Source organism: Physeter macrocephalus, chromosome 14 (assembly GCF_002837175.3).
Source record: "Physeter macrocephalus isolate SW-GA chromosome 14, ASM283717v5, whole genome shotgun sequence".
NCBI classification, from domain to species: Eukaryota; Metazoa; Chordata; class Mammalia; order Artiodactyla; family Physeteridae; genus Physeter; species Physeter macrocephalus.
Genome location: NC_041227.1, coordinates 91,757,210 through 91,768,138, shown reverse-complemented (window position 1 = coordinate 91,768,138; position 10,929 = coordinate 91,757,210). Strand labels below are relative to the sequence as shown.

General features: G+C 38.2%; 1 protein-coding gene across 1 annotated transcript in view; it reads right to left on the bottom strand.

Annotated features, from left to right (window-relative positions):
- SPATA22 (spermatogenesis associated 22) overlaps window positions 1-8,286 on the bottom strand; it is an 18,024-nt gene extending 9,738 nt beyond the window's left edge. The window contains exons 1-5 of the mRNA XM_055090939.1: window positions 8,189-8,286; window positions 6,738-6,853; window positions 4,890-5,018; window positions 3,001-3,061; window positions 2,766-2,861 (exon numbers count right to left, since the gene is read on the bottom strand). Coding sequence (XP_054946914.1) covers window positions 2,766-2,861; window positions 3,001-3,061; window positions 4,890-5,018; window positions 6,738-6,780 — 329 coding nt within the window. The 5' untranslated portion in view covers window positions 6,781-6,853; window positions 8,189-8,286. The remainder of the gene's footprint in view (window positions 1-2,765; window positions 2,862-3,000; window positions 3,062-4,889; window positions 5,019-6,737; window positions 6,854-8,188) is intronic.
- Window positions 8,287-10,929: the final 2,643 nt, after the last annotated feature.

Sequence of the window (10,929 nt, the reverse complement as noted above, 5' to 3'; positions counted from 1 at the left end):
GGAGCCTGTGCTCCGCCACGGGAGAGGCCACAGCAGTGAGAGGCCCGCGTACCGCAAAAAAAAAATAATAATAATAATAAATAATAATAAAAACAATTTATTGAGCTTTCCTGGTGGTGCAGTGGTTAAGAATCCACCTGCCAATGAAGGGGACACGGATTCAAGCCCTGGTCGGGGAAGATCCCACACGCCATGGAGCAATTAAGCCCATGCGCCACAACTACTGAGCCTGCAGTCTAGAGCCTGAGTGCCACAACTACTGAGTCCACGCACCACAACTGCTGAAGTCCGCGTGCCTAGAGCCCGTGCTCCGCAACAAGAGAAGCCACCGCAATGAAAAGCCAGCACACTGCAACCAAGAGTAGCCCCTGCTCCCCGCAATTAGACAAAGCCCACGCACAGCAACAAAGACCCAATGCAGCCAAAAATAAATAAAATAAATAAATTTTTAAAACCCAATTTATTGATCTATCTAAACCTATTTGCCAGGTTTAGATAGAATTCCAATTTCCAATTTCCAGTTTCTAAAGTCTTCACCTCTCCTCAACTGAGATTTCCTAACCATCAAGTGCAATCCCAATTTCTCTAAGACCAATTATTTAAGACTAATTGTAGGAGCTTTAGTATAAAAGCTTGAAGATGTTAACATCAGTTCACCCTTGCTTATTGTCTAGTATACTAATTCTGGTAAATTAAACCTATCTTGACAACTTGTCTAATAGCTTAATACCTATAAGAATAGGAGTCTACATTGCTCTTGCAAATTCCATGTTTCAAGAGATTCTAGACAAGGGTTATCAGGTAAAATACAGGATGCCCAGTTAAATTTGAATGTCAAATAAATAAATAAAATTTTAGTATAATTATGTCCCAAATATTACATGTGACATATACTAAAAAATTATTTGTCCATTACCTGAAATTCAAATTTTACTGGGCATCCTATATTTTTATCTGCTAAATCTGGCAATGTTAGCCTAGATTCTAAACCTAAGCATAGAACCAGTTACAAGATCTTCAACAGATTACCAACTGCCTACTTGGGTTTTCAAATGTCTTCTGCTCCTGGATTTTCTGCTGCTATATTCCAACTGACAGACCATTTATTATTTCAAATTGGAATATCCAATACTGGCTGCCTATCCAGATTACAATCCGTTACCTAATTCTCTAATGTCTATCAGAATGCATTTTCTCCTAGCACTTGCAGCTGGAACTATGCCTCCGAGGACCATCTCAAACCACTGAATAGGCCTAGTTTGAAGCAGTGGTACTGAAGAAAGAACTGACTGGTCCTGAGGAAACTAGCATGAGTAATAAAAATACTAAATTTTTTAAAATAAAAATACTGTTTTGTTGTATTAACCACTTTATTAAAAGTTTCCCCCTTTTAAAAAAATACGGTATCTTTATCTACTAAAAGTGAAGGTGATGTTAACTTCACAGGGTTGTTGTAAGGATCATTAAAATAACAAAGCACTAACCAATGACTGATATATGATCTGGGGTTGGTGTTGTTTTCCAGTACTTTGTTTCCAAAATTATTTCTTTCAGTAGTTTGCCACTTACCCAAAAATACTAAAGTCCAACCTAAAAAAAAAATCCATGTCCTTTATCTATTCATTTTTTTCGTATTATTTAGACATTAAACTTAGATATTTCTGGCAATGACCCAGAAGTACCCTCACCATCTTTTTTTTTTAAATAAATTTATTTTTGGCTGCATGGGGTCTTCGTTGCTGCGCGCGGGCTTTCTCTAGTTGTGGCGAGAGGGGGCTACTCTTTGTTGCAGTGTGCAGGCCTCTCGTTGTGGCTTCTCTTGTTGCGGAGCACAGGCTCTGGGCACAAGGGCTTCAGTAGTTGTGGCTCGCGGGCTCCTGAGCGCAGGCTCAGTAGTTGTGGCGCAGGGGCTTAGTTGCTCTGTGGCATGTGGGATCCTCCCGGGCCAGGGCTCGAACCCGCATCTCCTGCATTGACAGGTGGACTCTTAACCACTGCGCCACCAGGGAAGCCCTACCCTCACCATCTTACCATATGCTGATTTTATTCTCTGTCTTTCTTTCATATTCCATCCTATTTTCCTTGGAGCTGATTATCTTACTGGGGTAAGGCTGAGCATTCTGTTTGGTTCTCAATTCCTAAATATATCCGACATTTTTTTTCATTTATTTTTTTCAACATATTTATTGGAGTATAATTGCTTTACAATGGTGTGTTAGTTTCTGCTTTATAACAAAGTGAATCAGCTATACATATACATATATCCCCATATCTCCTCCCTCTTGTGTCTCCCTCCCACCCTCCCTATCCCACCCCTCTAGGTGGTCACAAAGCACCGAGCTCATCTCCATGTGCTATGCGGCTGCTTCCTACTAGCTATCTATTTTACACTTGGTAGTATATATATCTGACATTTAGATACAGTTATTCTTGACTCTTTACCTATTGTCAATTAGATCATTAATAATCCACAGCAAAATCATAAATTCATGGTGATAAATATTTACAGAAATTTCATTATAACATGTAGTATTCTTTGGAAATATAATCACTGCCAAATTTACCTATTTTTAAAGTTGTATATGGCATGTTCTCTTCTTTTATGAAACACAGTTAATATCACTATAGTTAGTTATTAAGTATATAAATTTCCTAAATATAATTCTGTTTCAGAAAGGAAGAACAGATAGAGGAGGAGGGAAGGGACTAAAGGAGATGGGAAGGAGAAGAATGAATAGAATAAGAAAAATCTTAAGTAGACTCACCTCCAACCACTCTTGCTTCTTTCAGCATTTAATTGAATAGATTTAGACACAGAATCTTGACTTCTCAGGGGATGAGAAACTGAATGTGGTATTTGCCTTTCAAGGAAATATGTCTTATTAACTATTAATAATTTGTTCCCCAATTAAGAAATAGAAAAATATAAAATATATATAGAAGAATAACATCAGTCTGTAACAGACACATACATTCATTGGTATATATTTTTCCACATACCCTGTGTTCACTGTTTTCGTTAAAGGAGGCAGCTCTGGATTCATAGCTTCCCAGGCCCAATCTCAAAAGATACAAGTAATATAGGTAAGAGTGAGATAGGGAGCATTTTCTGAAATAATTCTTTCATATTTATTTAATATGTGGGGGGAGGCAGTTGAAAGTTTGAAGGAGAATAGGACTTGAATATATGGACATGTTCTTCAATAGTACTTTGTTGTGGAATTTGTCATAGGCTGCCTTATTAATTTTTTAGATGTCATTCTTTCCCATTGTATTCTAAGCAAGGTAATAGTTTAATTTGTATCTCTTCCACAGTCAATCCTAGTATAGCACCTTGTATTTTGTAACATAAATTCAGTTAATCAATGTTTCTTAATCCCAACCCACAGCAAGAAATACATCGAAACCCAGAATATATACAGGCATGGTGTGCATGTATATGTGCGCACGTGTGTGTTTGAGAGAGAATATAACAATTTTACTATCAATTCTTATTCTTACTATATGATATACTGACACTTTCTATTCTATTCTATTCTTTTCTTTTTTATTCTCTTCTATTTATTTTTTTAAAAGTTTGGTTATTTCCTAACCTACTAATGGATCAAGAAAAAAAATTTGAAAAACACTGATCTAGTCCTATCTCTTGCCCAATATAAGAATCTTGTTATATCTCTGACAGATACTAATCCTGGTCAGAGTCTGAAAAGTTCAGTACTTCAGGAGGATGCACACTTCCCTATGGAACAACTCAAATTGTTATTTTTCAAGATCTTCTATCATTCATGCTACTTATAAAAATATTTTAAATAGTAGAGAACTTTTTAAATGGCAGAAGATGACCACTTATGCATATCCATGTGAATTTTTAATTTTTTACCCATAAAAATGAGAATAATATGAAATTCATACTTCCAATTCTTCAAATGTGGAAGAAAACAAAATAACTATAGATGTAAAAGTAGATTAAGGTCTACGGTTGCACACGGATTTTTAAATTCTAGTTGCATAAAATCCTATTAAAGATTTTTAAGTGTGTCCCCCAAAAATGTAAATGTATATAACCAGCATGTACCAAGTATATTTCAGACTGTCTGCCTGTCCGTGCCTTCTTCCAGAGAGAAGTAAAAAGTTAACAAACATTAAGACCTTTCAGCACAAACCACCACAGCTAATTGTTTCAGATATGAGAGGCTAACCATAAAGATAAATTAGGATTTCAGTGACCTCATTTAATATGAGCTGAAGCAGAGGCTCTCTGTCTCTAGAATTTGAATCAAGAGAAACAGAGGGCAGCCAATGATGGGCCCTGAGAACTAGAACTAAAAAGTTATGTTAACACCAAGCAAGAGCAATTTAGTTCACACGCCAGTCGAAGCTATAAGGAAGCCAATGGGATGTTAAGAGTCAAAAGCCAATAAATGAAAAAAGGCAAAAATTATGCAAGAAGAGAAAAAAGACTAGGGCCAAGCACTAGAAATTCCTGGGCTTCTACCCTTCCTAAGGTCCACTTTCTTCCATTTTTCCCATGTTCCCTTATCCTTATTCCTGAAGGAACTTGAGTTTCTCCATTCTTTATCAAATGTTTAAGTCACAATATCTATACGTGTTTTGAAAAAGAAAAAAAAACCTTTACAATATAGGTTACTACTTCATTAGAACAAAGGCTCCAGATTTAAGTTACTCCATTTAAATGCTAAGACACCCTTGTAGACAAGGAAACTCAAACTACTGTACTGGAATGTTCAGAAAGAACCAAGTAATCCCTACAATTGGATAGTGGGAAGAAGAAAAAATAAACTTTCTATTTCTATTATAATAAAATAGAAATGGTAATTTTCTATAATCCTATTTCTTATTTTCTAAAAATTTTCACCTTATTTTCTTACCTGTTGGTAGAGGAGGGAAATCATAACTGTCAGAAGCAGTACTGATACCTGGATCATTTTTAAGTGGATTGGATGTTAATGGCTGTCTATTCCTCTTTTTCTGATTGAACAATGGTACGGGCAAACAGCCTAAATTGAATGTACCGATAAATAAGTACATAATAGGCAAACAGTCAGATCTAGTTATAGACTAATTACTAGTATATAATAATATACGATTTGAATTTGTCTGCTTCTATACATTAATTTTATATTTATTACAGATATATTTCTATAGATTTGGAATTTTTTTACACTCTTTTCAAGATCCCAAATAGCCTTATTTGTCTCTCTAAAAACTCCTTTCTTGTTCTATGTTGACACTGCCTTAATTCCTCTTGTTTGGCAGTAATTCCCATCTCCACCCTCATCCCTCTACCCTTTTCAAATCCACTTTTTGTTTTCCTTACTTCCCTCCTGTGCTTGCTTATCACCATATCAACTGGAGGGGACACTTCAAGTACAATAGAGGTAAGGGAGAACCAAAATTTGACCCATTTTGCTTTCCAAAACCCTAACCACTCTCTGACTATGGTAGCATAGCCTTTAAGGCCATGGTTCTCAAACTTTAGTTTGACTAAGATTTACCTGTGGTTATGCTTAACATGCCAGTTCCTAGACCCCACCCTCATAGATTTTATTTCAATCGACTTGCTTTGGAAACCAAAACTCTGCAATTTCAACAAGAACTCCAGGTGTCTGGAATGCATATTTTCTGTGGATCATTTTGAGAATGCCTTAGAGTGATAGTAATAAATCCAAATGAGAATAAATACTACTCCAAACCCTCCAGTTGAGGGACCTGGGATCTCAAGTCAAGTCAAAAGTCAGAACACTAAAACTAGAAGGGATCTCAGAGGAAAAAGAAGTCCAAAAAGCTTACACACTGCCACAGTGAAAGAACCTAGATAGGGCCCACACTTCGTAACTCTCAGTTCAGATATCTTGCCACTGTACCATACTCTAGTTGGTCCATCAACATTTACACTTACATGAGAATATAGACTCTGGTAACTGTCTGATGAACGGCTGGGAAAACGGTGTGGGCTCTGGAATAAGACTGTCTGAATTTGAATTACAACTTCAAAGCAGGTTTCAATTACAATTTTAAAGTACAAACTACGGCTATTTCCTTAAACTCATTGTGCTAATATGGCATATAGTGAGAGGCAGAATTATATAGTGATTAAAAGAATGGAGTCTATGTTCAAATCCTGGCTCTTCCACTTCATAAATGACTTATTTCTCACCTAGAAAACAGGGATGATAATAATAACTCTCTCAGAGTTAAATAAATTAACATATAATTAAATGCCCAGAATACAGTGCACCCCCCATAAATAATAGCTATTATTATCTTCATTGTGCATTATCATCATTCCTTTGGTTCTCTTCATTCTTGCCCTCTGTCCTTATACTAACAAATTGGGAAAGCAGAAATGGCAGGGGAAGCTATTAGGGAAACAGAAGCACTTCTGAAAATATTTTAAATAGTCACAAATAAAAATTAAAATATTATTAATTTCTTTATTTTCAGCTTAAAAAGCACAAAACAACTCAAGCACATGGGATTTGTAGAAAGAATACAAGAGTAAATCCAGGAAAGTCTGATTTTACTTCCACCTAAGCCACTAAGTGTTTTGTCTTGAGTAAGTTATTTTACTTCCTTCGACCTAAAAAGTAAAGATGCTAGACTATATGTTCATTCTTTTTAAAAGTTCCTTCCAAAATGTTGCGTCTATATACTATACAAGGTTTACATAGTATATACAAACTATAGACATTTTTAAAATAAAAGTCAGTCAATACCTGCTGTATTTCGAGTTGAATTTTCATTTATGTTTCTCTTCATTTCCTTCAATATCAAAGTCTATAATTTCTTCTTTAGCGCTCCAACTTTACAACATGAAGTTGTTCGACTAAACCTTCAAAGAAAGAAATTTATACCTTGTATTGTATCAACAATAAAATCAAGTTTTCAGCCTAGTAATTACTGAAATTATTGTGTAAACCTATGGTTTCAAACCTGATAATGTAAACTCTCTGCCAGACTCTTTTGCTTTCTGAGTAAGAATTTACAGCATAACCCATTTTTCCAAATCTGTTTGAAATAAGACTAGTGTGGCTATAATCTTGCTTCCTAAACATATGTAGATTTTCACAGAGTCTACATAATTTATTTCAGAATCAAGGACCCACAATGAGAATAATTCTGAACCAGATCTACAAAGAGGGAGAGGGACTACAACATTGGCAAACATACTTACAAGGCCAGGGAGGAAACATACACAATTGAACTAGCCACGTGAGAACGTATTCTGTGTCTCACTTTTAAAACACTGTGCAGATCATCTGCTTTGGCCATTAGTTTGAGATCCCTGGATTACATAGTGCCAAAGACTAAGGCCTCACTTAATATCCAGAATAAATGTACTGATAAGTTTCCACTCCGTTTCTATAACTTAAACAAGTGAAATAAGATTTTTTTCTGTTTTTTCTTTTACCACAGAATTTCTGTTGTAGTTTTTTCCATGTTTAGCCTCTTATATTTCGATCCCAATTTAATTCAATAAATACTTGCCTATTTCACGAAAAGGTGAGATTCAAACCTAAATAAGATCATTTCTGCTCCCAAGTCCTCTGCCCCATGAGAAAAATAGACATGAACACCACTGGGTAACAATGCAAATCATACTGAAGTACATATTAATTTCCAAATATCGTTTCTAGAAATAAAACTTGGGAAACATGAGGTCAGGGGCTGCCCCTGCTTTGTTTCCACAGATTGGTCTTGAACCTGGATACAGTACGCCCTTTAGAAAATATTCTTGATGCCGTTCTAGGAACCAAAACAGGTTATGTGACCTTTTCTCAGCCCAGAAATACCAACGCAACACACATCCTGAGCTTAGAGGGGGACGACAAGAGACTCGGGCAAACAAAAGCGCCACATCCTCCCCTGGACCACTGACCCTGGGAGCACGGACTCTTAGGTGCCCCTCACTCCGGCTTCCCACTGGACCCTAATTACATTAAGGCGGGTGGTGACATCGATGTGCGGAAAGTTTGCTCAATGCGCACACACGCACAAACCCCGCCCCAAAGACCGTTGCCTCAGAAGGAGGGCGTCAGGCCTACTTGGGCGTCTCTTGGGGAAAAAAACATCAAGCTCCAGTGAGGGCTCATGTTCTCTTCCAATGATCTCTCCTGACCCAGGGATCGCGGCAGTTTGGTAACTAGGGTCTACACAAACTCTTTACCTTCTTGGCCCTCCTGCCATACGACACACAACATTAACCCTCAGGTTCCTCGCCTCCGCCAACCGTCACCCTGTCAGCCCAGTCAGCGACCACCAACCGCCTTCCCGCCGCCAAAAAAGCGCGGAAGTCGTGCTCTGCGCATGCGCGGACTCGCCCGCGCGCCACTGTCGGCGCAGGCGCAGAGGCCACCCCGTGGGGGGGTGGGTGCTTGGCGCCGTGTCGTCGTCACTTTTGTGGACAAAGAGGGAAAGACACGCACCCGTTTTCCCTGGCACGTAAACATGAACGCGCCTCCCCTTGCGTTCTCATACTGTTGGGTACACGGCACAGGGATGGCTCTACCTCTTTGGAGTTTTGCCCAGAGAGGGACAAGGCTGTTCAACCAGGCTTCGTCCCAGCTTCATCGGGAAGTTAGTCCAGAGCTGGTCGCCCAACCCCGTTCCCACACTCTGAAGTCATTTCTTAGGTCTAGACATCAGTTTGTGAGATGCTGGTGGCACCCCAGAGTGTGCCTAGAATAGGATGACTCAAAGGCCATAGGCCTCAAAGCCAGGTAAGAGGGGTCTTTCTTGGTCTGGCTGAGATTCTGAGTGAGGTCAAGCAGACGGGGCATTGGAGTCGCCAGGAGGCTGGTAGAGCTGAGGCCTGGGTTTAGATGACAGTCCTGCAAGGCCAAGTGTGGTCAGGAAGGCAGGGCCAGTGCTGCACAAGCTCAGGAAGGGAAGGAGTACATGCCTTAGAGACCTAGGACCCGGGAGAGGAAAGGGAAGGTGCAGTGACCTGGGCTCTGGCCCTCGGCCATTGGACTACCCCTCTCTGGCCCTTTGATCTCCGGCACGTTACCCCCTCTAAACCTACATTTCCTTCCTCAGTAAAGTAGCAATAATAATACTTAATTGCCCTGAAGATGCTAAGAGAAAATGAACAGTTCTGACACACAGTAAATGCTCAATAAATGTTAGCCCTCATTTAATAACAGTAGCTGCCATTTATTGAGTACTTACTGGAGGCCAGGAATAATAATTCTACTTCTGTCTGGGTTCAAAGCCCAGTTTTTGTTGTTACCCTACCTTCTGACCATTTGAAGACTGGGGTAGGTGAAGGAAAGAGTTGCAAAGGGACCCAGAGATAAAGGGAATGTTGTTAGTGAAGTCCTAAGACTATGAGACCATGAGACTTAGTAGTAGTTTCTTTGAAGATTAGGTCAAATAAAAGACAATGTTGGAAGATAGGATTAGAGGTAGACTGAGACCAGATAATAAAAGATCTTGAATACCAAACTAAGGAGTAAGTCTGAAGGAATAAGGTCTTCATTTAATTTGGAAAAGAGACGACTTCACACAATAAAATGTCTGAAAAAACTTGTTTGTCTTCATGGTTCCAGAGAGGAGGTTTTTAAAAAAATGAGTAAAAACTTCAAGGAAGCAGATTTTGACCTGTTATATGTACATATGTACACACACACATATGTAACACCCATCTACCCCCCAAAATAGATTTCTCATTGAAAGAAAAAGACTTTAAACCCACTATGAGCAACATCCTGAGCTACATCTGTAAGGACTGCAGAAGTGGAATCTCTGCTAGCAGTTTGTAAACCTATCTGTTCTATCACTACCTTGTTCTGATTATCATTTATTTATTTCCACCTAGAAAGTTATTCTGGATGGATGACAGCTATAGGACCACAGGGGAAGAAAAAATTAAAATAGTAAGAGTAGTTTGATTACATGACTGCTGGACAACCACACCGTGTATGAGATGCTTTATGTGTCGTATTGGAGAGAAGACCCTCTCTATCCCCCAATCATACTATTTTGGAAACAGCTCTGCCTTAAATTGTCTCCTACAAATTTTCTGACATTGATCAAATGGACAGCCATGACTATGAAAAATTTATTCTCCCTTTGTTTTAAAGTATATTATTTTACTAATAAATCAGGCACCAACATCCCTGCAAAACATTTGTAGTACTGGAAGTCAGGCTTATTTTTTTTTAAGTACTTCAGAACATTAAATAGTCAACCTAATTGTGAGATAGTGACAACTAGAAAGGGTCTCACTTTGTATACTATGAGTTCTCTGAATTCTCAGAACTAGACTAATAAGAATTTGTATTTTTTGTAGGGCTCAAATACTTAGCGCGCTTTGGGAAACAGGGAGTTAAAAATCTTTCGGAAGTTAACTTGGTATAAGAGTATGAAAAGCCTCTGTTGCTCTAGTTCTAAGGAAATGCTCTCCTTTTTTTCTAATAAAGCTTTCCGCAGAAGACAAACTCTGTACACAATAAACAGGGTAAGTATAGGACAGAATTACTACAATTCATTAACTCTCAAAAAAGTTATTCATTTTGACATGTAAGGGAAACTTTATTTATGAATGTTAGATGTGCTTCAGAGTGCCGTTCTGTTAAAATTCCATAAAACAAGCCTTGAAATGCAAGTCATTTGTGCCAGCTACAAGTACACAGCTGAAGCAGCATTTCCAGAGAGACTAGGGCAAAGGACAGAACTAACCACAAATTGGCAGAAAAGAAACAAAACATAATCAAGTGTTAATAATTCACCATAGTTACTGCTCTTAAAATCAAAGTAACTAAACAATACGACTGTCATCTGTTTACATTTATGCTTGTTTTCTGCATCTCTACAATGAAGTGTTCAGTGTACACGGATGTGGGCAAAAAATCAAAGGCTACAGGGCTTTATCTGAGATTAGAACAGTAATTTTAATGTGTACGT